Source organism: Anguilla rostrata, chromosome 4 (genome assembly GCF_018555375.3).
Source record: "Anguilla rostrata isolate EN2019 chromosome 4, ASM1855537v3, whole genome shotgun sequence".
Classification (NCBI taxonomy): domain Eukaryota; kingdom Metazoa; phylum Chordata; class Actinopteri; order Anguilliformes; family Anguillidae; genus Anguilla; species Anguilla rostrata.
In genome coordinates this window covers 66,077,520-66,103,186 of record NC_057936.1, presented here as the reverse complement: position 1 = coordinate 66,103,186, position 25,667 = coordinate 66,077,520, and the positions used below count along the sequence as shown (strand labels likewise).

The following is a 25,667-nucleotide window of genomic DNA, read 5'->3' as shown; positions in this document are numbered from 1 at the left end:
CTTCTGTAAAGCCTGTCTGCAAGTTGAAAGTTGTTTATTTGAAATATGAAAAATCACTGAAACACAAAAAGGCCCTGTATCATCAAAATAACCCCATAGTCTGCACTATTTCAGAACATAAAAACTTCGTCATAATATCAAATACATTTTACATTTAAAAGCTGCTCCTCCAGTCAAATACCACCGCGCTGTCTGGTTGAGAGATTAGACCAGCGGTAAAAAGGTGTGCACTGTAAAGGAAGCGTAACAACGTGGTGGCGCCCCCTTCTGGAGCATAAAAGCATTGTGTGACACGAGGATAAGACAGCAGGTGCGAGGTCACCTTCAGTTTCAACAAGCAGAAAGATTTGACGGAGTAGGGCGGTAGAAAAACTTCTGAGGTAATACAAAACTGATTACAATAAATGCGCGATTGGAAAGAACAACGAGTATTTTCATCGGAATCCATTAACTTTTTCCACAACTTTAAAGAGATTATATTTTTTTGCAGATTGTGCAACAAAAGGAAGAGAAAGTGAAATTAAACCATTGCATGTAAGAAGCCGTTACAGGGTGCAAGGCTGAGGAAAAGATCATACTGAAATGGCTTCCAACTTGTCTCTTCCAGAAGAAGACTTAACCTGTTCCGTGTGCATGGACATCTTCACAGACCCCATGGTACTAAAATGCAGCCACAGCTTCTGTAACGCCTGTCTGCACAAGTGTTGGGAGGAGAAAGAGGCAAGAGAATGTCCGATTTGTAGAGTGAAAACAACAGAGGACCCGACTTGTAATCGGGCCTTGAAGAACCTGTGTGAGACCTTTTTGAAACTCAAGATTGAGAAACCAGCTTCTACATCCGAATCACTCTGCAGTATCCACGGCGAGAGACTCAAGCTCTTCTGCCTTAACGACGAGGAGCTGATCTGCCTCATCTGTCAAACTTCAGAGAAGCACGAAAACCATAAATTGCGACCCGTACAGGAAGCGGTGTTGAAGAATAAGGTTTGGAAGTAAAGTTTTAATCTTAACATATAGCCCTAAATGTAATATGTATCAACAGAACTAGTATACCCAAATAAGCCACCCAGGGGCGAACGGGGTTAACTTGTTTCGGACGCGTGTTCTGCGCCAAAAATAAACCAATGTCCAGTGCGCTGTATATCTTTGGATTCGGCGATCCATTTATTCACAGTTCGGCATACACATAGGTAGATAGCAGCACTGTCCATATTCAATCACAAGCACGCCAGCCACGCTGACATGCTGCCACATGACACGGTCAAAAACTGTTTGCTTCCCATTACATTTACATTACATTCATTTGGCAGACGCTTTTATCCAAAGCGACGTACAAAAGTGCATTTTCATGATCGTAGACAACTGCTGAACACGGGTTCAGTAAGGTACAATTACTTATTTTGTACAGCTATTTCTAGCCGAGAACAATGAACACTATCCTGGTCCACACACCTGATTCTCGTCACCTGGAGTTTAGCTATATGCACTTCCTGCTCCACCCTTTGTTCAATGTCAGAACTGCATGTGTATACATCATATCACATAGCGTTTTTAGATAAGGATAAAATAAAACAAAAATACAAAAACAAAAAAAAACACAATGGCCCCAACATAATATGCATAATTGTATTATAACTTTCTAATGTTTACATAATGACCCACTAACTCCTATAGCTTGTAGTAGAAACGTCAAAAAGTCGCGGATGCAAATAAAAATATGGTTAGCCTACTGAAGGAAATTATTATGACATTATCATTAACCTGGTAACTTGGCCATTTGGCTCGCATAGAAAATCATCCTAGGCTGTTTCTTAATGTATGAAAAAGGGGAACCTATTATTCTGAACAAGAAAATGAACCTCTGCAAGACTGCGTATTTTGCTAGTAGGCAACTTTGTATATTGTGACAGACTTTTGTGACAATCTGTATTTCGTCAGTCTTCAAACAGAGTGGAAAATGCTGACCTACACCTCCCCGTAATCACTCCTACAGTTATCCGTCAACCAATCACCTAGGTCTTTTAGTAAGAATTCAGCACTGTAGGCCTATACGTAAAATGACTACTATAAACACTATGTACAAAGGTCTATCTGGGAAACGCAACAGACGTTAAAGTATCCACGAGCGAATTGCTGATAAAATAACGGCAAATCACATGATGACTCTCAAATGTCATAAATCAGTTCATGAAAATCAAAGCATCTCGCATTTATTAAAGGGGAAACCACAAAATGCATTTTTTATAGATTTAATAAAATCACATTAAATCAGTAATTAAGTAATTAATCAACACCTTTCGGTGTTTGAGTTTGAAACTTGAATATCCAATTGGCTTAATAACGTTTTGAGTTTAACCCATGCTGACAGTCTGAGATTTTCCAGGGCGATGAATACATATGTTAACAGTTATTGAAATGTTATGCCCCCTGTCTGCTATTCTGCAATTGATTATTGTCCGCGATCGCGGCCTACACTCCCCATCATCCCTATGACTTTTTTTGGAACTTCAAGCATGTGTTACTGTTGTTATAGTTTCACCTGTTATTTCAGTCGTTCCGTTCCCCACTGCGGCGCATTAGATCTGTTGACTAATTTTTAAAAAATGATCGTTAAAAAAACCCGGATTTATTCAGCTTTTTTCACTTTTTTTGTGCGACTTTGGCTCACTGCTCTGCAATGACATTGAATATTTACCGTGAGAAACATGCAGCTTTACTGATCAGGATGCTGAAGGATTTTACCTTTGAATTCATACGAATTTGCCTCATAGCAAGAAAGTCCTGGGCCGGAATCTCAGCCTGGGCCTTTCTGTGTGGAGTTTGCATGTTCTCCCTGTGACCAAGTACTCCGGTTTCCTCCCACAGTCCAAAGACATGCAGCTAGGCTAACTGGAGACTCTAAATTGGCCATTGGTATGAATATGTGAGTGTATGGTGTGTGTGCCCTGCAATCAATTGGCGACCTGTCCAAGGTGTATTCCTCCTGAATAAGCTTTTCTTTTTCTTTTTTTTTCTTTTTTTAAGAACTGGAGCTCATTTTCAAAGTGAGTAGCAACACATGAACATATGAAACATGTTTCATTCCAGGAGGAAATTGATGGCGCTCTGCGAGTTCTGCAGAAGAAGCTGGACACCTTAAATGAAGAGAAACAGAAGAGCAACCAAGAAGCAGATTTCATCAAGGTGCACTTCACAATGGAGAGCAGTACCATGCTAACACAGATTAGCATTTCACAACAGAGAGCATTACCACGCTAACATACTTCACAACGGATGGGATTACACTTATCAATGGGCCTTCATAAAAATTCTGCATTTTTGTATTCCTGAGCGTTACACTGATGTTCTCCACTTCTGTATGTTGGTCTGGATAAGACACTTGATAAGTAATTATAAAGTAATGATTGTGTTTTTGAGTCTGTGCATTCTCCTTAGTCTATCATACTGGCTTGTCTATTTTTCCAAAAGTCCTACATTTCTCTTTCAGAGCCAGGCTGAATGCACAGTGATACAAATACAAAAGGAGTTTGAGATACTTCACCAGTTTCTGAGAGACAACGAGGCGGCCAGGATTGCTGTGCTGAGGGAGGAAGAGGAGCAGAAGAGCCAGAGGATGAAGGAGAGGGTTGAAGATATGACAAAAGAGATTTCATCCCTGACAGAAGCGATCAGAGCCTTAGAGCAGGAGATGAGGGCTGATGATATCTCTTTCCTGCAGGTGAGCACCGATTACTGTGTGAAATACATGTGTGTTCATTTGGAATAGATGTGTGTCCATGTGAGATACATAGTTGTTCATTTGCGATGCACGTGTGTTAATGTGAGATACACATGTGTTAATGTGTAAGTCCAAGTGTGACCCAGTGTGGGAATCACTGTAAATACAGAATTAGCTCCAACAAAGCAGTTGGAATCTAACAACCAAAAACTTGGCAGCTGGTGTGATTAAATGATTTGAACTTACCAACATTTTAAGCAACCGACTGACCAGCTGATACTCTCTTTATTTTAGAAGTACAAGGTCACAAAGAGAAGGTATGCGAACTCCTGCCTGTCTCTCTTTTCTATTGTACTGAACCCAAGCCCAGTGCAGTACTGACTCCTGTGTTACTGACTGTCTCTTTTCTATTGTGCTGAACCCAAACCCAGTGCAGTACTGACTCCTGTGTTACTGACTGTCTCTTTTCTATTGTACTGACCCCAAACCCAGTGCAGTACTGACTCCTGTGTTACTGACTGTCTCTTTTCTATTGTACTGAACCCAAACTCAGTGCAGTACTGACTCCTGAATGTTGTTACAGAGCCCAGTACAAAGTGTCTGATCCAGAGAAGGTGTCAGGAGAGCGTATTGATGTGGCCAAACACCTGGGCAACCTGAAGTACAGGGTGTGGGAGAGGATGCAGGGGATTGTTCAGTACAGTGAGTATTGTAAACATAGCCCAGTTCCCAGCACGCCGCAGCTCAGGCTGAATGCAGCTATGGTTGGTAAGAAAGGAAGGTGCAGATGAGACGACAATATGATGGTTTACTAATAAACATAATGACTGGTTAAGTCAGTGAGAGCAAATATGAACACATTCAATACCTATAGCTGAACACAGGATGACATTCTGGCTAAGAACAATAAACATGAACATGTTTACCAACATAGTACATAACCAAATGATTTTGTACGGCGATGACTATGGTACCAGGAGAACTATTGATTCTCCTTGAATGCTTCTTTGGGCTTCCCTTAAATGCAATCCACAGTTCTCTTTGTTTGCCCTAATAAGGTCTGGACAGGAATAAGCCTGTGACACCCTTGATACCCCTCCTGCTCCTCCAGTAATAGAGAAACTGATAGTAATAAGAAGCTTTTTACTTCCATGCATGATCTTATGATTGCACGGTACCACATTTATTCCTAACCATATGTATCTAATCACCACCTCTTTCACATTCAGTTCCACATTCATGTACATTTCTTCAACAAAAATTGACTAATTTGCATGAAAGTCAGTATTTGACCTCGTCTTGCATGGCTTTATACAGGTATTTATTTTCTAGTGGCTATTTTAAAAATGTGGCCAAATGATGATCCAATGAATTTGCAGGGGATGTGGCTTATCACAAAAATGCTAGTAATTCCTAAACTATTTCACATAAACTTATGAAACTTGGCATGGGTATCAACAGTACAATCAAGTCTCTAGTTCTAAAGGCATAGCCTAATCCAACCACATGATCATACTATAGAGATCCAAATATTAAGAAATATTCAGAAATTCACTCCTGTGTCAGGTAGGTCCTAAAGTTGATGGAACTTTAGTCTCACTTGGAATATATACATGTAAAGTTGGTGCCCACCATCATGGAGTCTCTGTGTTTGCCAGCTGTTACTGATGCTGCTTGACCCCCAGGAGTCGCTGCTTGCAACTATATTATTCAAATTTGTTTAGTTCTAAAATATCGAACATTTTACATATTAGACAGACTTGTATTTTAAGAATTTAATTGCACCCTCTCTCTTTAGCACCTGTCATTCTAGATCCAAACTCCAAAGGAGACAATCTCATTGTGTCTGAGGATCTGACCAGCCTGAGATGCAGTGGGGAGCCAGAGCTGAGTTCGGATGACGATGATGATGATGATGATGACAGTGACAGTGATGACGATGACAGTGATGATGATGACGGTGATGATGATATGCTCAAATTGTGTGTGTTGGGATCAGAAGGCTTTTTCTCAGGGAAACACTGCTGGGATGTAGATGTTGGGGATAATCCTATGTGGGCTCTTGGTGCGGCTGAGAATTCATTTAATGAAGGGGAGCCTGATTTGGGGGAAAGGTGGGTTATAGGCTATGGTGATGGGGAATATAGAGTATTAAGCAGTGCAGGGAAGACTACAGATATTAAGCTGAATGTTAGGAGGGGAGTGAAGAGGGTCAGAGTGCAGCTGGACTGGGACAGGGGGAGGTTGTGCTTCTCTGACCCCACTAACAATGCGTCTCTGCACACTTTCAAACACAAATTCACTAAGAGGCTTTTTCCCCTGTTTTTTGCTGCCTCCGATTCTGTTCCTCTGAGAATCTGCCCACAGAAGGTTTCTGTCACAGTGGGATAGCGGTGCTCTGATGGGGACACTGATCATACTGCAAACAAGGGGGGGGGGGGGGGGGGTGATCTCAGTGTCTGTGATTACTGTAGTTTAAATTAACTACCATATTCAAAAACAACGCAAATCAGGAAATGTACAGATGTGTGTGCCTGTACATGGGAATATGTCGCGCTAAACTTTGTCATAATGTTAAGAAATGTATTCTTAATTCTAATATAACATAAATTTCAAATATAAATATTGAAATAATTCAAATATAGTATTAAAAAAATGTAATTATATTTTGACATCAACTGAGCGAAAGAATCAGGATTTTATTTTATAAGTTTGCTCTTGAAATCTATATCATTTTACCCATCGCAGTGAGTCAAACACAGCTCATGCTGGCCCTTTGTTTGAAAGACTCCTCTCTAATTACTAATTAGTCCCAATCCACCTTCTAATTACTCTGTTCTGAGTTATGCATAACTATGAGCGTCCCTGACGTAAGGGCCAATCCCAGACGAGGGCAGGCATCGAGGCGATGGGGAGCGTAAAATGCAGCAGATGTGTGGGACACACTTGTGGTCTGTTCCAGTGACCCTGATCACAGTTTACTAAAAATGAATTATTATCACAAATAAATCATCACCACTTTCAGGAATATCAGTTAACAGTTGAGCAAGTGGGCTCCTTTGAGCAGCCACATTTTCATTATGAGTAATATTTTGATTGGTATTATCGGTACACTTTAATCGATGGAATTTGCATTAGTTGAGGCGACACTTGTTTCCCAACAAAACAATACGGTGATGACCATGATAGCTGTCTTTCGAAAAGGTATGATATTTGCACGTGGTTAACTCTGCTATGATTTGTGCTATCCTCACAAAAGAACAGAGCCTTAACATATACCAGACCATGGGGCCCATCCACACACTGGAGCAGAGCCTTAACAGATACCAGACCATGGGGCCCATCCACACACTGGAACAGAGCCTTAACAGATACCAGACCATGGGCCCGTCCCACACTTCAAACCAGACCACCCATCCAATGGAGCAGAGCCTTAACAGATACCAGACCATGGGGCCCATCCACACACTGGAACAAGAATGCCTTAACAGGCTTAACAGGGCCATGGGGCCCATCCACACACTGGAACAGAGCCTTAACAGATACCAGACCATGGGGCCCATTCACACACTGGAGCAGAGCCTTAACAGATCCAGACCAGGGCCCTCCCACACTGGAGCAGAGCCTTACAGATCATGGGGCCATCACACACTGTGACAGAGCCCATCCAACACTGGACAGAGCCTAACAGATACCACCAGGATGGGCCCATCCACACACTGGAACAGAGCCTTAACAGATACCAGACCATGGGGCCCATCCTCACAAAAGAACAGAGCCTTAACAGATACCAGACCATGGGGCCCATCCACACACTGGAGCAGAGCCTTAACAGATACCACACCATGGGGCCCATCCACACACTGGAACAGAGCCTTAACACGAGGAGACTCCCAACAGCTCTAGTTTGTGTCATTCATTGCTCTTTAAAAACCATTCTTAGAAGCAGACTGGGAGTGAAACAATTACCAAATCCTGATACCACTGGCATGTTTGCACTTGCAGAAAGTATTATTTGACTGATTTTTGTGTGAATTGAAGGAATAAAAATTTATTTAGTCTGCTTTAAATAAAACAAAATGAAAGAAAAAGAGTCTCTTTTGTAAATTAGCAGAAGTTGCAGTGTATGTGTGTGGCCATTTGTGTTTTGTGTTTGTCCTCGTGTGTGTGTGTGTGTGTGTGTGTCTTTATTTTTTGATGGCACATTTCAAAGGCTTTTGAAATGTGAGTCCAAAGAGAGCACGTTGTGAATGAGGTTGAATATGGTATCTGGGGCTATTATGATGCCTGTTGCTACTATTAACAGTAGTATTCATGTAGCATTTTATGTAAAGTCATATGCAATGTAGTTTTTGTGATATGTCATCTGTCTTTTATGCTTTTGAGATGAGACCGAAGGCTATTTTCTAGCCTTGGTTGGACAATAAAGTTTTATTCTATTCTATTCATAAAAACCCTGACCCATAATTACAAGGAAGTGGTACGTTGTTGTTTTGTTCTGTACACTTCAGGTTAAAATGAAAAAAAATTTTTTTTTAATTTCTCATTTTAGTTTCAGATAAAAGTTTAAAGGCAGAATAAGTAGGAGAATAGAAACACAAGTTTGACAGCGGACCTCCACATCAATGGTCTTAAATTGACACGAGTCACTATGGTTACAGCAGCATTAGCGCCCCCTAGGGGGTCACCAGGACACTTAAAATGTCCTGTTAAATCAGGGGCGGGCAGAAAGATTATTTAATGTTTATTAATGATTATTTAGTCATTAAGTGGCTAAATCTGGGCCATGCAGTTAGAAGTATTGATATCAAAATGAGGCTGTTGAACATCATTGGCTGTCTTACCTCACAGAAATTCATCTTTATTCTAAAGCAATGCTACCTTATGTTTCCTAAATTATGTCATGTAACTTGGCCAGTTTTTTTTTTTTTTTCTATCTTACCATCTGAGGACAATGTGGTCGTTTAAACATTGTGTCACATCAAAGTGTGAAATGCCAGTCCCTGGGTAATTTATCTGCTCTCCAGACTGTACCTGCTCCTTCAGATCCCTGGGTCTGGAGTGTCACTAAAGCCACTTTTCCACCGCATGGTACTGGCTCTACTGGACTCGCTTTTGGTACCAGGTACTCCTTTTGTACACTGCAGATAGTACCCCGTCGATGTAGCTGGTCGTCATAGCGACGCCGCATGAAACCCGTTGCTCTGACCAATCAGTGGTCTGCAGTGTTTTCACGTCACCTTTTGGTATCGCCTCAGCTCACTTGGAACCTCGACGGAAGTGATACTAAAGTACCAGGTACCAGGTACTATCCACAACTTTTGCCCGATGAAAAACCAGAAAAGTCGAGTAGGGTCGAGTCGAGTTGAGCCGGTGAGGTGGGGGGTTGAGGTCCCAGAGGTGTCATCAAATGTTATTTCTTTATTAACCGTGAGAATGTTGGCTTGATTTGAACCTGAGTTGGTTCTTTTAATGACTCGTTTGCCCGTAAAACCCTGTCTTTCCTTTTTCCTCGGTGCTTTTTTTTCCTGGCTTTTCTGCTGAATCATCAATACCTCCCATAAACAAAACAGCAAGAGAGGAGTCTGCATTTGAACCAGATTTCATTCATTCATTCATCCATCCATCCATGGAATGACAGATTTTTTTTTCCTGTTCAGTGTTAAAAGGGCTGCTTATTTGAACTGTCATGCAAATACACTGAAACAGAAGGACCCTGTAGTATCAAATATATCCCCTTAGATCCCACAATTTAAAAACGTTTAAAAAAAAAAAAAAAAAAAAAAAAAAAAAAACTTTGTCATCATTACAAACACAATAGTCATGAAAAAAATGAAAACAATGCATGCCACGCTGTTCCTCAGCTAAAGCGGAGCCTGCTCGTCCGGTTTACAGAGTAGATCGGCAGGAAAGAGGTTGTGCGTTTATTAGAAACATTTACACAACAGGTGCCAGTTTTCACAAACAGTTAACACCCAGAGAGATTTCACAGACTTCTAATAGGACCAAATTTCGGGAGAATCACTATTACAAAGCTTACGGCGATAGAAGTGTGATTTGCAAAGACCAACGAATAGGCTACTTAGGAACCATACCATTTTCCATACCTTTAAAGACTTCGTTGTCTGCAGCATTTCTAAAGCGATGATGTGAAACTAAATCATAGGGTGTAAGAAGTCGTTACAGGGTATAAGGTAGAGGAAAATTTAAACTGAAATGGCTTCCAGTTCGTCTCTTCCAGATGAAGACCTCGCCTGCCCCTTGTGCAAGGCCATCTTCACAGACCCCGTCTTACTAAAATGCAGCCACATCTTCTGTGAAGCCTGTCTGCACAAGTGGTGGGAGGCGAACAGGGCAGGAGAATGTCCGATTTGCAGAGAGAAAACTACGGAGGACCCGACTTCTGACAGGACGACAGGAGCGACCGTTTCAAATGACGGGACTGAGAAACCAGCTTCTGTGTCCGCGTCAGTGTGCAGTGTCCACGGCGAGAGGCTGAAGCTCTTCTGCGTGAACGACAACGAGCTGATCTGCGTCGTGTGTCAAACTTCAAAGAAGCACGAAAACCACAAACTGCGACCAATCGAGGAAGCAGTGCTTAGTTACAAGGTTTGAGAATATTGTGCTAATTGTAACACATTTACAGTAGTCCTAAATATTATATAGAGGATTATATTATAACTTTCAGGTGTTTACATGATGAACCATTAAAGCAATGTCCAAAAAGTAAAAAATCAACTAGTGAAGTGTGAAAAATATTTCGGATCAAATCAAAATCACTGTTGCGAGTAGGCTAGTGAGCACGTGAAGACAAGAGCATGGGCAGAATTAAAAAGCAAAACAAGAGTCTTTATTTGAGTTAAAATTAAATAATTTTTTTGTAAAAGTAACAGGAATAGCTTCTGAAACATCAAAAATGCGACTACAGGAATACATTATGTTATTGTTTACATGGCCATTTGATTCGGGCGCGAATAAGGCAAAAAAAAAAAATCAGCCCAGCCCTGGTTGATGTCTAATCATGTGACTAATTATAGTTGAAGACATTGTTGTGGAGTTACAGTTTCTTATTAGTGTTCTTATTCAGCATAACAGCTCCGTTTTGTCAGTAGGAATTCTCCGTCATACGAAATGCAGCCGTTAGAAACAATCTTTAGAAATATCTGTGAGACGTAGAAGACATTTCAGGGACACAAAGACAACCACATACACAACACATGCATCGCAAATCCTTATGAAAATTGAAGTGACTCGTTTTTTACATAAATTATACCAAAAAGCCATATTACTTGACAACATGACATTAAAAAATAAATTAATTATTCATCCAATAGAATTCATGCTTCTGTCACAATAATAATAATGTAATAATTTGAATGCACTTGCTGTCATCTCCTCAATTTAATTGTATTTGTTTAAAAAGTGTAGCACTGACGTTTATTTTAATAGAAATCTTGATTTTGAAAAGTGCGATGAATTTGCGATGGCAAATTGAACAATTTATTAGAATTTATACTTTATATCAATAATCGATTAGAATTAAATTTGTTTATTTGCTTATTTATCTTTCACATGAAACAGTACTAGATTGCACTTTTTTTTAGAGTTGGAGCTGATTTTCTATCAGTGTGAGTAGTAAGAAAATGTGAAACATGTTTCATTCCAGGAGGAAATTGATGGCGCTCTGCGAGTTCTGCAGGAGAAGCTGGAGGCCTTCAATGAAGAGAAACAGAAGAACAACCAAGAAGCAGATTTCATCAAGGTGCACTTCACAGCAGACAATATTACCATGCTAACACAGATTAGCACGTCACAGAGAATGGCATTACCATGCTAACACAGATTAGCACGTCACAGAGAATGGCATTACCATGCTAACACAGATTAGCACGTCACAGAGAATGGCATTACCATGCTAACACAGATTAGCACGTCACAGAGAATGGCATTACCATGCTAACACAGATTAGCACTTCACAGAGAATGGCATTACCATGCTAACACAGATTAGCTAGCCTCAGAGAAGGCATTACAGATGCTAACAAACAGATTTTATGCACGTCACAGCAGAATATTACCATGCTAACACAGATTAGCACGTCACAGAGAATGGCATTACCATGCTAACACAGATTAGCACGTCACAGAGAATGGCATTACCATGCTAACACAGATTAGCACTTCACAGAGAATGGCATTACCATGCTAACACAGATTAGCACGTCACAGAATGGCATTACCATGCTAACACAGATTAGCACGTCACAGAGAATGGCATTACCATGCTAACACAGATTAGCATGTCACAGAGAATGGCATTACCATGCTAACACAGATTAGCACGTCACAGAGAATGGCATTACCATGCTAACACAGATTAGCACGTCACAGAGAATGGCATTACCATGCTAACACAGATTAGCACGTCACAAAGAATGGCATTACTATGCTAACACGGATTAGCATTCCTCAGTGGGCAGCATTATCATGCTAACACAGATTAGCACGTCACAGAGAATGGCATTACTATGCTAACACGGATTAGCACGTCACAGAGAATGGCATTACCATGCTAACACAGATTAGCACGTCACATAGAATGGCATTACCATGCTAACACAGATTAGCACTCACAGAGAATGGCATTACATGCTAACACAGATTAGCATGTCACAGAGAATGGCATTACCATGCTAACACAGATTAGCACGTCACAGAGAATGGCATTACCATGCTAACACAGATTAGCACGTCACAGAGAATGGCATTACTATGCTAACACGGATTAGCATTCCTCAGTGGGCAGCATTATCATGCTAACACAGATTAGCACGTCACAGAGAATGGCATTACCACGCTAACACAGATTAGCACGTCACAGAGAATGGCATTACCATGCTAACACAGATTAGCACGTCACAGAGAATGGCATTACCATGCTAACACAGATTAGCACGTCACAGAGAATGGCATTACCATGCTAACACAGATTAGCACGTCACAAAGAATGGCATTACTATGCTAACACAGATCAGCATTCACAGTGGCACATATCATAACACAGTGATCCTGGATCGCGCTGTGCTAAAGAGCCATTCCCGTGCTGTCTGAGTCTGTGGACTTTTCTCAGCCGTCCTCATTTGTCCATTTACAGAAGTACTAAATGCCTGTTTCAGAGCCAGGCCGAGTGCACGGTCATACAAATACAAGAGGAGTTTGAGAAACTTCACCAGTTTCTGCGATACGAAGAGGTGACCCGGATCGCTGCGCTGAGGGAGGAAGAGGAGCAGAAGAGCCAGAGGATGAAGGAGAGGGTTGAAAAAATGACAAGAGAGATTTCATCCCTGACAGAAGCGGTCAGAGCCTTGGAGCAGGAGATGAGGGCTGATGATATCTCTTTCCTGCAGGTGAGCACCGATTACTGTGTGCAATACGTGTGTGTTCATTTGGAATAGATGTGTGCTAATGTGAGATACACGTGCGTTAATGTGAGAAGCGTGTGTGTTAAGTACATGTGTCTTCAAACTGAATTCATGGCCATCACTGTCAGTCCAGAATCAGCACGAACAGTGAAGATGACGTCTGACCACCAAAAACGTATCAAATATGTCGGTTGTTGTGATTAAATGATTTTAACATACCAATAATTTAAGCCAACTGCTGACTATTTAATACTCTCTTTATTTCAGAACTACAAGGTCACAAAGAGAAGGTATGTGAACTCCTGTCTGTTTCTCTTTTCTATTGTTTGTATTGTAGTGCAGTACTGACTCCTCTGTTACTGGCTGTCTCTTTTCTATTGTACTGAACCCAAACCCAGTACAGTACTGACTCCTCTGTTACTGGCTGTCTCTTTTCTATTGTACTGAACCCAAACCCAGTGCAGTACTGACTCCTGTGTTACTGACTGTCTCTTTTCCATTGTACTGACCCAAACCCAGTGCAGTACTGACTCCTGTGTTACCGACTGTCTTTTCTATTGTACTGACCCCAAACCCAGTGCAGTACTGACTCCTGTGTTACTGACTGTCTCTTTTCTATTGTACTGACCCCAAACCCAGTGCAGTACTGACTCCTGTATTACTGACTGTCTCTTTTCTATTGTACTGACCCCAAACCCAGTGCAGTACTGACTCCTGTGTTACTGACTGTCTCTTTTCTATTGTACTGACCCCAAACCCAGTGCAGTACTGACTCCTGTGTTACTGACTGTCTCTTTTCTATTGTACTGACCCCAAACCCAGTGCAGTACTGACTCCTGTGTTACTGGCTGTCTCTTTTCTATTGTACTGAACCCAAACCCAGTGCAGTACTGACTCCTGTGTTACTGGCTGTCTCTTTTCTATTGTACTGAACCCAAACCCAGTGCAGTACTGACTCCTGTGTTACTGGCTGTCTCTTTTCTATTGTACTGAACCCAAACCCAGTGCAGTACTGACTCCTGAATATTGTCACAGAGCCCAGAGCGAAGTGTCAAATCCAGAGAAGGTGTCAGGAGGCTCTATCGATGTGGCCAAACACCTGGGCAACCTGAAGTACAGGGTGTGGGAGAGGATGCTGGGAATTATTCAGTACAGTGAGTATTGTAAATGTACAGTTACACCTGTAAGCTCTGATTCAGCAGTGGAGCCCTTTAGTAGGTTAAGATCCTTCAATCTGGAGCTTTTGTGCCAGAGAGCAGGGTAATCCCCTAGGCGTCTGTTCAGACCTGAGGTGTGTGCTCATAAAATCTAATTAATTACAAAATTGCACACCTGTGCTGTTTATGTATAAACCAATTTAGTGCAGGGTGCATAAGCGGAGAGATTTGGGGGGGGGGGGGGTGCGATAGAACACACATGGGGTGGAGTTTGGGGGCTTGTCCAATGTTGACTCGGGCGCTCCTAGGCTGTTTTTAATGTTTTTAATTTCACGTATAGAGCTTAATGAGCAATATGTATTTTTTTTTAAATTACATTTTAAATTAAAATCCACATGGTATTGTCACTGTTCAATTTCACAATGATTTACATCGACTTTAATTGAGTTTTGAATTAACCAATAATGTAAATTTGACCTACTGTCTGTTTAACTAAGGACTACTGTCCCTATTTTACCCACAGTATTCGCCTTTTCATATGCGAATATCAAAAAAGTATGCATCCCTCACTCTCTCCCCCCCTCTCTCTCTCTCTCTCCCTCCCCCCCCCCCCCCGCCTCTCTCTCTGCAGGTCCTGTCACCCTAGACCCCAACACCAAGGGAGACGACCTCACCGTGTTCGAGGACCTGACCGGCCTGCGGTACAGCGGGGAGGCGGAGCCGAGTTCGGACGACGACACTCACATCCTGCGGTGCGTGGTGCTGGGCAGCGGAGGCTTCGGCTCGGGGAAGCACAGCTGGGACGTGGAGGTGGGGGACAACCCCGCCTGGGTGCTGGGCGTGGCCGAGAGCTCCTCCAGCGACGGGGGGCTGCAGTCCGGGGAGATGTGGGGCCTGGGGCACCGGGACGGCGAGTACGAAGCCATCAGGTGCGCCGTCAGCGGCGTCAAGCTGAACGTTCGGAGGGGGGTGAAGAGGGTCAGAGTGCAGCTGGACTGGGACAGGGGGAGGCTGTCCTTCTCTGACCCCGTTACCAACACGTCTCTGCACACGTTCAAATGCAGGTTCGCCAAGAGGCTCTTCCCCTTGTTTTTGGCTGCCTCTGATTCAGACCCCCTGATAATCTGCCCAGTGAGGGTCTCTGTTAAAGTGGGATAGTGTTGCCCTGATGGGGACACTCGTCAGGGCTCATGGGGGGGGGGGGGGGGTGATCTGTCTGTGATTGCCATAGTTTAGATTAACTACCATATTCAAAACCAACCTAAATAAGCAAATATACATGTGTGTGTTTGTACACAGGAATATGCCTTGCCGAACTTTTTGTGTTGACAAGTGCGTTCTTTACATAGCAAATATTCACATCAAACTCAGTCTACCCAATCAATTCACTAAAACTTTCTTAAATTATTCTTTTCTCCTACGAAAAATGGGATTTATGATACATGTACAGACCTTTGTTTTGGTGCAGAGCCCAGGTGTGTGAGATGATGAATCCTGACTGTTTGTAAATGCCATGCGCAATCATGTGATGAGCCATGAACAAATACAGATAAGAAAAGAGTGACGAATGCTGAAATGTTTCTGGAAACGTTCTTTCACTCATGTTTAGATCCTATGTGATCGTACACACGTTGCATGAATGAGGCCCAATGCCTTTCTTATGAATTTAATTCTTAGTTTCCCATTGTCCTTTATATGGGGAGTATGTGTCATCTCGGTACCTCTGTGAGTTAACCTCTGTTTTAGACTCTACCAGTAAATGCACTGGCAGAGTATATTTATGAAATCAGCTTCATTCTCTTTTTGACGTGTTTACCCCTTTTCTCCCAATTTGGGAACGTCCGATCATGCTCACACCGCAACACTCATCCCAAAACTCTGAAGAGGTGAACTGCAAGGGCCTGATTGGCCAGTGATGGTCACTGGTGGGCTGTTAAACAGTGGTACCCAGGCCACCCCATCTGTGGGGCCCATCCACACAGTGGAACAGTGCGCTAACAGATACCAGACCATGGGGCCCCATCCACACACTGGAGCAGAGCCTTAACAGATACCAGACCATGGGGCCCCATCCACACACTGGAGCAGAGCCTTAACAGATACCAGACCATGGGGCCATCACAACTGGAGCAGAGCTTAACAGTACCAGACCATGGGGCCCATCCACCTGGAGCAGAGCTTAAACAGATACGACCATGGGGCCCATCCACAACTGGAGCAGAGCCTTAACAGATACCAGACCATGGGGCCCATCGCACACTGAGCAGAGCTTAACAGATACCAGACCATGGGGCCCCATCCACACACTGGAGCAGAGCCTTAACAGATACCAGACCATGGGGCCCATCCACACACTGGAACAGAGCCTTAACAGATACCAGACCGTGGACTACGAGTGAAACAATAACCCAGTCCTGACAACACTGACATATTTATGCTTGCATAATGTCTCATTTGATTAATTTTGTGTGAAATCAACAAATGAAAATGTATTCTGCTTTAAATTATTTTAAGCCTCTTCAAAGAAAATAAAAGAAAATGAAACAAAATTGAGTTAAACCAGTTTAAATCAGTTTAGTTTTATTAAATGTGTCTTTTTCATAAATTAGCTGAAATTGCAATTATGTGTGTGTGTGTTCATGTATGTGTGTGTGCGTGTGTGAGTATGTGTGTGCATGCGTGTGCATTCATGTATGTGTGTGTGTATGTGTGTGTGGGTGTGTGTGCGTGCATGTGCATTCATGTATGTGTGTGTGAGTATGTGTGTGTGGGTGTGTGTGCATGCGTGTGCATTCATGTGTGTGTGTGTGTGTGTGTGTATGTGCATGTGTGTGTATGTGTGTGAGTATGTGTGTGTGTGTGTATGTGCATGTGTGTGTATGTGTGTGAGTATGTGTGTGTGTGTGGGTGTGGCGGGGGGCATTCCCTCTGTTCTCTCTGCTTCCCTGCCCAGTTGCAGGCACAAGGAGGCTTACTGTGAGCTGACTGTGAGGACTTTGGCTTGATTTGAACCTGAGCTGTTTTAATGACCCGTTTGCCTGTAAAACCCTGTGTTTCCTTTTTCCTTCAGTGTTTTTCCTTCAGGCTCCTCTGCTGAATCATAAACGCTTCCCATAAACAAAAGAACAGACAGCTGGAGAACCAGTTTTAACCAGATTTCAGTCATTCATTACATTCCTTCATGGAATGGCAGACTGTTTCCTTTTCAGTGTTAAAATGGCTGCTTATTTGATACGTCGTGCAAAAACACTGAAACACAAAGACCCTGTATCATACATACTAATGATATAAATATAACCGCTTGGATGGCACAATTAAAAAATAAATTAAAAACATTGAGACAAATACAAGAATCGTGGAAAAAAAAGGAAGGAATTACACGTCTGCTCTGCGGCTCCTCGGCCAAAGCGAAGCCCGTCTGTCCAGTTCAGACAGCAGATCAGCAGTAAACGGGCTGTGCACTGTGAGTGTGGGGAGAGTGGGGCTGCCCGGCCGTGCGAAGGGCCAGGTCTGAGAAAGGCTGTGCAAATCCTCTGCCATCTTGCTCACCGTCTCTGCAGCCGGTTCCAAACAAGCCTTCGGAAAAAGGCAGGATCCTGCCTCTGAAAATAAGTACAACCAGCCGATAATAAGTCTTTTGTACCTACAGCAAGAACGTCATTAAATAAATCATTTACTCAGAAACAAGATAAAACGGTTGCTATGCCATTAATTTTCATTGGGGGTACAATATACAATATTTTATCTATTTTAAAGCACTATTTTTAGGAGTCCTGATTCTCTCTCTCTCTCTCTCTCTCTCTCTCTCTTGCTCTGTGTGTGTGTGCGCGCGCGCAAATGCATTTTATTGTGCTTTTATTGTGCATGATCACTTGAATTTCCTTATCAAAGATAATAAAGTTTACTTTGACCCCGATATCATCCCCTTCAGAAGGCTCAAAGTTCAGCGTGAAAGTCCAGCGTAGCAATGTTATTTATAAGAAACATTTTTAAGAAGACTGGTGCCATTTATGTCAGTCTGTTTCAACAACGAGGTTTCACAGACTTGGAGACAATGGAGACAAATTTAAGGAGAATCATTATTACAAAATATACTACAGCAAACGTGTAATTGGTCGGAAAGTCTATAACTGTAAAGACTTCTTTTTTTTTGTTGTTGTTTTTGCAGATTTTATAAAACGAGAAAGTGAAATTAAATTATTGGCTGTAAGAAGCCATTACGGGGTGAGGAAAAGAGCATACTGAAATGGCTTCCAGATCGTTTTTCCCTGAACAAGACATCATCTGTCCTGTGTGCATGGACATCTTCACAGACCCCGTCTTACTAAAATGCAGCCACAGCTTCTGTAAAGCCTGTCTGCACAAGTGTTGGGAGGAGAACAAGGCAGGAGAATGTCCGATTTGCAGGGCGAAAACTACGGAGGACCCGACTTGTAATCGGGTCTTGAAGAACCTGTGTGAGACCTTCTTAAAAAACAGGACTAAGAAACTAGCTTCTGCGTCCGAATCACTCTGCAGTCTCCACGGCGAGAGGCTCAAGCTCTTCTGTCTGAACGACGAGGAGCCGATCTGCCTCATCTGTCAAACTTCAGAGAAGCACGAAAACCACAAACTGCGACCCGTAAAGGAAGCGGTGTCGAAATATAAGGTTTGAAAGACATATTTAAATCACGACATGCAAATATAGTATTCAATATTTTACTTATTAGAACAAAGATTCATTTGACTCCTTCCCACAAGCCTATTTTATCAGCACTATTGCTATGCTTGACCACAACACCATAGAGATGTATGAATACACATGGGAACATTGCTGAAATTCGCATTTGCTTTTTTCCGTAACACACGTTGGAAATTTCCAAGGGATTATCAAAATTAATGTAGAACATAAATTAACCCTATTTTCCCTTACGTGAAACGCTTTTACCAAACAGATGGACATCAAGACTGTAGCTATTGAGCTTTGTGTGTCAACTACACCGAGTAGCTTGACATTATGAATAACTCCTGTTCACCCACTGACAGAAAATGTGAGCATTTCAGAGGGTAAAACAGCGCTATCCACTACACCTCGTGTCGCCTCTTTTGAAGCATACGAAACCATTTTCCCCAAAATATTTGTGATTTGGGGGGAGTGTCACAGAATTGTGTTTCAACACTCTTTATTTTAATCGTGAGTAGGCTACTCCGGACATTGTCAGATTTGTTCCTGAAATATAAATTATAAAATGTGATTGCAGGAGGAGCTGGAGACAGTGCTGAGGCCCCTACAGGACAAGCTGCAGGCCTTTACTAAAGAGAAACAGAAGAGTGACCGAGAGGCTGAGATCATCAAGGTACACTTGATAGCGGACAGCTTCAATTTAAATTTAGGACAGAGAAGAAAGTCCAACCCAACTGGAATGTGCTCAATTTGAAAAAGACTTGGGAGTAATGGTTGATCAAAGACTTTCAGGTTCTAGGCACTGTGCCATAGCAGTGAGAACGGCTAATAGGATGCTGGGATAAACAGCCAAAAGTATTGAGTATAAACCCTAGGAAGGTTTACTTATCTTTAACAATACATTTGCAAGACCACACTTGTTAGAGTATGGTGTGCAGTTCTGGGGACCGCACTACAAGAAAGATATAGAGGCTCTGGAAGTAGTTCAAAGAAGGGCAACCAAATTGTTTCCTGGTATGAAAGACAAACATTTGGATGAAATACTTAAGAGGGGTCAATCTCTTCAAGTTTAGTAAAAGGAGACTAAGAGGCAATTTGATTTAGGTCTTTAAATTCATAAAAGGGATTAATAAAGTGCACTATCAGAGATTCTTCAGATTGAGTTCTGTTCGTAGAAGAAGAGGGCATACATGGAAATTAGAAAAGGTAAATCCCGTACAGACATTAGGGAGGATGTTTTTCACACTGAGTAGTCACTGCAGAGAACAGCCTGCCAGCTCATGTAGTAGAGGCAGGAACTGGGGATTTTCAAGACCAGGACTGATATGGTGCTGGACACTATCTAGTGCTAGAAACCTGATAACTACGTACTCTTTAGTAGAGAAGGAAAATGGCGAGCATTGTTGAGCTGAATGGCCTGTTCTCATCATTATGTTATCTTATATGTTAGTTTATATTGATCTTCTATGTCAAATGCCACTTGGGTTCTGATTTTTTTTTTTTAAATAAGTAATTTCATTTATTGTGCCACCAAGTGGCCAAATAGATTCAAGATAATTCAGGGAGCATTTGAGTTTGAGCATTTTTAGTCTATCACACTGGACAGACTATTTTTGGTGAAGTATGAGAAATGTAGCATAATGACAAAAAAAAAAATACAGTTATCTTAAATTATTATGATTCAATCATTTTTTAAAAATGAGTCCAAGAATTTTTTAAAAATCCGATGCTATTACTAAAAAATCATAAGGCTATTTGTGGACATCGTACTTGACAACAACATTATCAAGTATGCATTTCCCATTACACAAGTATGCACTGTGTTCACAATTGTCTTTTTTCATGTTAAGTTAGGCCATTTCGCCCAGAGGAGAATAGTGCACTAATTTGCTGTACTGTAAGTGTGAATCAGGGTAAGTTATTTTCAAAAAGTGCCCAGTAAAGTGTTGAATTAGAGCACAGTATCCTGGGCCCAGAGTTTAATCTGAGGCTCATTACAGTATGAACAGACTAAATTCTGTACTCTGTTCATGTGATATTTTGGGTTTTCTGTAGCCCAGGTGCATGCTGTCTAATGTTGGTGATGTTTTTTTTTTTTGGCCTGTGTGTTGTTAGGCCAGGTCGTCACTGTAAAAGAGAATGTGTTCTCAATGACCTATCTGGTTAAATAAAGGTAATGATGTTGTTACCATGGGCGGCAGTGTAGTATAATGTGTAAGGAGCTGGTCTTGTAACCTAAAGGTCACAGGTTCAATTCCCCGGGTAGGGCACTGGGTACACTGCTGTTGTACCCTTGAGCAAGGTACTTAACTTGCATTGCTTCTATATATATCCAGCTGTATAAATGGATGCAATGTAAATGCTATGTAAAAGATTTGTGAGTCTCTCTGGATAAGAGCGTCTGCTAAATGCCCGTAGTGTAATGTAATGTAATGTAATCACACTGGTTAGTCGATTTCTACAGAAGTGCCGAATTTCTCTTTCAGAGTGAGGCTGAGTACATCGTGATACTGATACGAGAGCAATTTGAGATACTTCACCAGTTTCTGAGAGACGACGAGGCGGCCAGGATCGCTGCGCTGAGGGAGGAAGAGGAGGAGAAGAGCCAGAGGATGAAGGAGAGGGGTGAAAAAATGACAAAAGAGATTTCATCCCTGACAGAAGCGATCAGAGCCTTAGAGCAGGAGATGAGGGCTGATGATATCTCTTTCCTGCAGGTGAGCACTGATTACAATGAAGTTGACTTCAAAAAAATTAAATGACAGTTGTTGTGATTACTTTTTTTAAAAACTTATAAATAATTGATGTAGCCTGCTGAATATCTAATAATCTAATATCTCATGTTCATTCTAGAACTACAAGGCTACAAAGAGAAGGTACGTAAAGTCCTGACTCAATGTAAACTCTTTTTTTATTATACTGAACCCAAACCCAGTGCAGTACTGACTCCTGTAAGATGTCTTTCTATGTACTGACCAACCATGGTACTGACTCTGTTACTGACTGTCTTTCTATTGTACGACCCCAAACCCAGTGCAGTACTGACTCCTGTGTTACTGGCTGTCTCTTTTCTATTGTACTGACCAACCCTGCATAGATCTGTGTACGACTGCTTCTAGTACTGACCCAACCAGTGCGTACTGACTCCTGTTACTGGCTTTTTCTTGTATAACAAAACGGCAGTACGACTCTGATGTGTACGAGACAGTGAGTGTCCGATCTAGAGGTGTCAGGAGAGCGTATCGATGTGGCCAAACACCTGGGCAACCTGAAGTGCAGGGTGTGGGAGAAGATGCAGGGGATTGTTCAGTACAGTGAGTATTGGAAACTTACTGTTACACCTGAAAGTTCTGATTCAGCGTGCGTAGCAATGAACGTGGTTATGTTTTTCTATCAAGTACATGTGTGTCTCGGGAGTGCCCTGCACTACGTGTGTGTTACTGAGGACGGGAATGGCACAGAGACTGACCGAACGTCTGACCGTTCAGCAGTTGTGTTACGGCGATGGTGAATCTCTGCGTAGAACAGTGACACAGACACGCGCTCTAACGGGTCTCACTTTGCAGACATGCAGCCTGAAACAGAGGAGCTCAGCGCCCCCCCAAAAGAGCTCTATGAGACCGTTCCAGTGGCAGCCCGCGCCTACAGAGAACTCCCCCCGGTACGACCCGAACCCTTGGCCTCCGATAATTCAGCTCAGCGCGTCCTTCAACCGGCCAAAACTGGTTTGTTTGACCTGTCCTTTGTTGCAGGTCGAGCAAGTAGTTTTTCACAAAATCATGATGTGCTTGTTATTTAAATTCTGGCGTAAGGATTGGGCTGTGATTTGAACATCTGTGAGCACATCCAGTGCTTCCTTGTGAAACAGCTCAGCCTGTCTCCCCATAAATCCATCACTGTGTGGAACATCGCTTGAGATGTTTTTCAAGAGGTATTTATTACAGCTTGCAATATTTTCAAATGTCAACAGCATTTCCTTTCATACGAGAAAATTTTAATTTTCTTACGGTGTTCATAGAACTCCCAACTGCCCACAGTTCATTCAGACAGGGCAGTCTGCATTAATAGCGATCAGCAGAAATACTAGTCTGTTCACTTTGAGCTGTACTGTTGGCAGTGTTCACACACATGCACACCAATACTCTGATTATTGGGAGTAATCAGTTTTGGAATAGCGCGATGTCACTGATTTACATGGATTCCTTTAATAATTGCAGTCAGTACTGTGCTTTTGTACTGTACACCCCCGCTTGCATGAGCAAGTTTCCCAGATCAAATTATATTGTCTGTCTCTCAAAGGTGATAATCAAGACTAGATATCTGTTGATTGTCCTGAGTGAAGATTTTAATGGTGTGGGGTGCGTGAGATGTGGGATTATCTGAGTGCAATTTAAGGCAGAAGCCTGAAGGCATGCGATTTTCCCGAGCGTGATTTAGAGGTGAGGCACGAGTGAGTGGATATTCTGATGACATTTTAAAGGAGCAAGGAAGCGCTGAAGTGCATGCTGGGATTGTCCTGAGCGATGATTTTAAAGAGGTGGAGGAGCACTGAAGTGCATGATGGGATTGTCCTGAGTGATGATTTTTAAGGTGCCAGGGAGTGCTCAGCATCCTGGGTACAGACGGGCCTGCAGCAGTGACAATAAAAAGAAGAAGCCCACCCTGCTCCAGCTCATTCGCACCCGGGTACAAGGAAACCAAAAGACAGACAAGCAGGCCAAGGAGGACAACGATGACCAGAACATCTGCGCCAGGGCGATATACGACTACCAGACAGGTCAGTGAGCCCCAGCCGCGTATGCGCACTGGGTCAGTAGTTTTGCGCAAAGTTGTATAGTGGTCAGGGAACTGGGCTCAAATCTGAAAAGTTGCGGGTTTGAATCCCGGGGCATGACGCTGTGCCCTTGAGCAGTGCACTGAAGCTGAATTGCTTCAGTGTATATCCAGCTGTCTAAATGGATAATATTATGCTGGTGTTGAGCTTTTACATGCATCATTATGCTGGTGTTAAGCCTTTACATGCATCATTATGCTGGTGTTAAGCCTTTACATGCATCATTATGCTGGTGTTAAGCATTTACATGCATCATTATGCTGGTGTTAAGCCTTTACATGCATCATTATGCTGGTGTTAAGCCTTACATGCATCTTATGTGTGTTAAGCCTTACATGAATCATTATCTGTGTAAGCCGTTATGCATCATTATGGGTGTTAAGCCTTACATGCTCATAGCGTGTAGCTTACATCATCTATGCTGGTTAGTTACAGCATCATTATGCTGTTAGCTTGCATCATTATGCTGGTGTTAAGCTTTTACGTGCACCATTATGCTGGTGTTAAGCATTTACATGCATCATTATGCTGGTGTTAAGCCTTCATATGCATCATTATTCTGGTGTTAAGCCTTAACACGCTTTCCTTTCCCCACAGCGGATGATACAGAGCTCTCCTTTGATACCGGTGACATCATCACGGGCATTTCGATGATTAACGAGGGCTGGTGGCAGGGCTACAGCTCAGATGGGAGCTATGGAATGTTCCCGGCCAATCACGTGGAGCTTGTCTAAGCCCCGCCCCCGCCCACTCACTGCTTCCTCATGTCAGAACCGGGCTGCTCCAACTAGGACTTCAACCACCGACGCAGGGGACCAGCTGTAACTCGGAAAACGGGCCAACTATAGTGAAGAGCGAACCCATGTCCTAGAAATCGTGTTTCTCCTAGAAAGGGGTGCATGTGGGGGGGGGCTTGTGGTGTACAATGTGTGCTATGTAAAAAAGTTGTGTAAGTCGCTCTGGATAAGAGCGTCTGCTAAATGCCTGTAATGTAATGTGTACGTGCTGGTGACAGCGTACATTTCAAAAATACGCTGCGGTGATTTACTAAAGACCACAGTATACTGAAATCTTCATTGTGCCTAAGTGGTGGGGACACTGATAGGGGGGTGGGGGGGGGGGGGTGTGATCTGTCTGTGATTACTGTAGTTTAAATTAAATTAACCATATTCAAAACCAACCCAAATCAGGAAATGTGTGTGTGTTTGTACATGGGAATATGTCTTGTCAAACTTGTTTCTTAATGTTAAGATGTGCAATTCAAATTGCTTAAATACTTAACTCAAATATAATACAGTATTCAAATCATTCAAATATATAAAATAATATAAATATAAAATAAGATAAAGATAAAATAACATAAAATAGAAAATCTAATTATATTTTAATGTCAAGCAGGCAGTAGAATCGCTGTCAGCTAGTTTATCTTACAAGTTTGCTCTTGAGATCAGTATCGTTTTACCCATCTGGGTTCTGCCACCACAGCTCATGCTGGCTCTTTGATTGAAAGACTCCTCTCCCAAAGTCAATGCTTTTATTATGAAAAAAAAATTGTCACTTGTTTTAGAGGCTACCAGTAAATGATCTGGCAGAGGTTATTATGAAATCAGCATCATTAAAAAAACAACAAACAAAAAAGTTTCCCCCTTTTCTCCTAATTCGGAATATCTGATCATGCCTGATCAGACTATGGGGCCCATCCACACACTGGAACAGAGCCTTAACAGATACCAGAGCATGGGGCCCATCCATACACTGGAACAGAGCCTTAACAGATACCAGACCATGGGGCCCATCCACACACTGGAACAGAGCCTTAACAGATACCAGACCATGGGGCCCATTCACACACTGGAGCAGAGCCTTAACAGAT

At 42.3% G+C, this 25,667-nt stretch overlaps 3 protein-coding genes across 4 annotated transcripts; all 3 read left to right on the top strand.

Moving 5' to 3' along the window:
* The first annotated feature begins 277 nt into the window (after positions 1–277).
* On the top strand, positions 278–16,409 carry LOC135254221 (E3 ubiquitin-protein ligase TRIM35-like). 2 transcript variants are annotated; one of them, XM_064334339.1, is made up of 6 exons: positions 278–984; positions 3,088–3,183; positions 3,488–3,718; positions 4,013–4,035; positions 4,302–4,420; positions 5,517–7,110. In XM_064334339.1, exons 1-6 carry the CDS (start codon positions 583–585, stop codon positions 6,107–6,109), a joined length of 1,464 nt encoding a protein of 487 aa, XP_064190409.1. In that variant the 5' UTR covers positions 278–582; the 3' UTR covers positions 6,110–7,110. The 2 variants fall into 2 exon arrangements, with proteins under 2 accessions (XP_064190409.1, XP_064190410.1); XM_064334340.1 differs by lacking the exons at positions 3,088–3,183; positions 3,488–3,718; positions 4,013–4,035; positions 4,302–4,420; positions 5,517–7,110 and adding exons at positions 11,385–11,480; positions 12,895–13,125; positions 13,408–13,430; positions 14,176–14,294; positions 14,929–16,409 and having other exon boundaries at positions 283–984.
* A 1,808-nt stretch (positions 16,410–18,217) lies between these two features.
* On the top strand, positions 18,218–21,852 carry LOC135254178 (E3 ubiquitin-protein ligase TRIM35-like). The gene is made up of 4 exons (XM_064334160.1): positions 18,218–18,945; positions 19,538–19,633; positions 21,447–21,677; positions 21,814–21,852. Exons 1-4 carry the CDS (start codon positions 18,544–18,546, stop codon positions 21,850–21,852), a joined length of 768 nt encoding a protein of 255 aa, XP_064190230.1. The 5' UTR covers positions 18,218–18,543.
* Positions 21,853–22,177: 325 nt separating this feature from the next.
* LOC135254245 (drebrin-like protein) lies at positions 22,178–24,926 on the top strand. The gene is made up of 4 exons (XM_064334405.1): positions 22,178–22,274; positions 22,527–22,621; positions 23,551–23,737; positions 24,392–24,926. The coding sequence occupies exons 1-4, from the start codon at positions 22,253–22,255 to the stop codon at positions 24,526–24,528; spliced, it is 441 nt and encodes a 146-aa protein (XP_064190475.1). The 5' UTR covers positions 22,178–22,252; the 3' UTR covers positions 24,529–24,926.
* Positions 24,927–25,667: the final 741 nt, after the last annotated feature.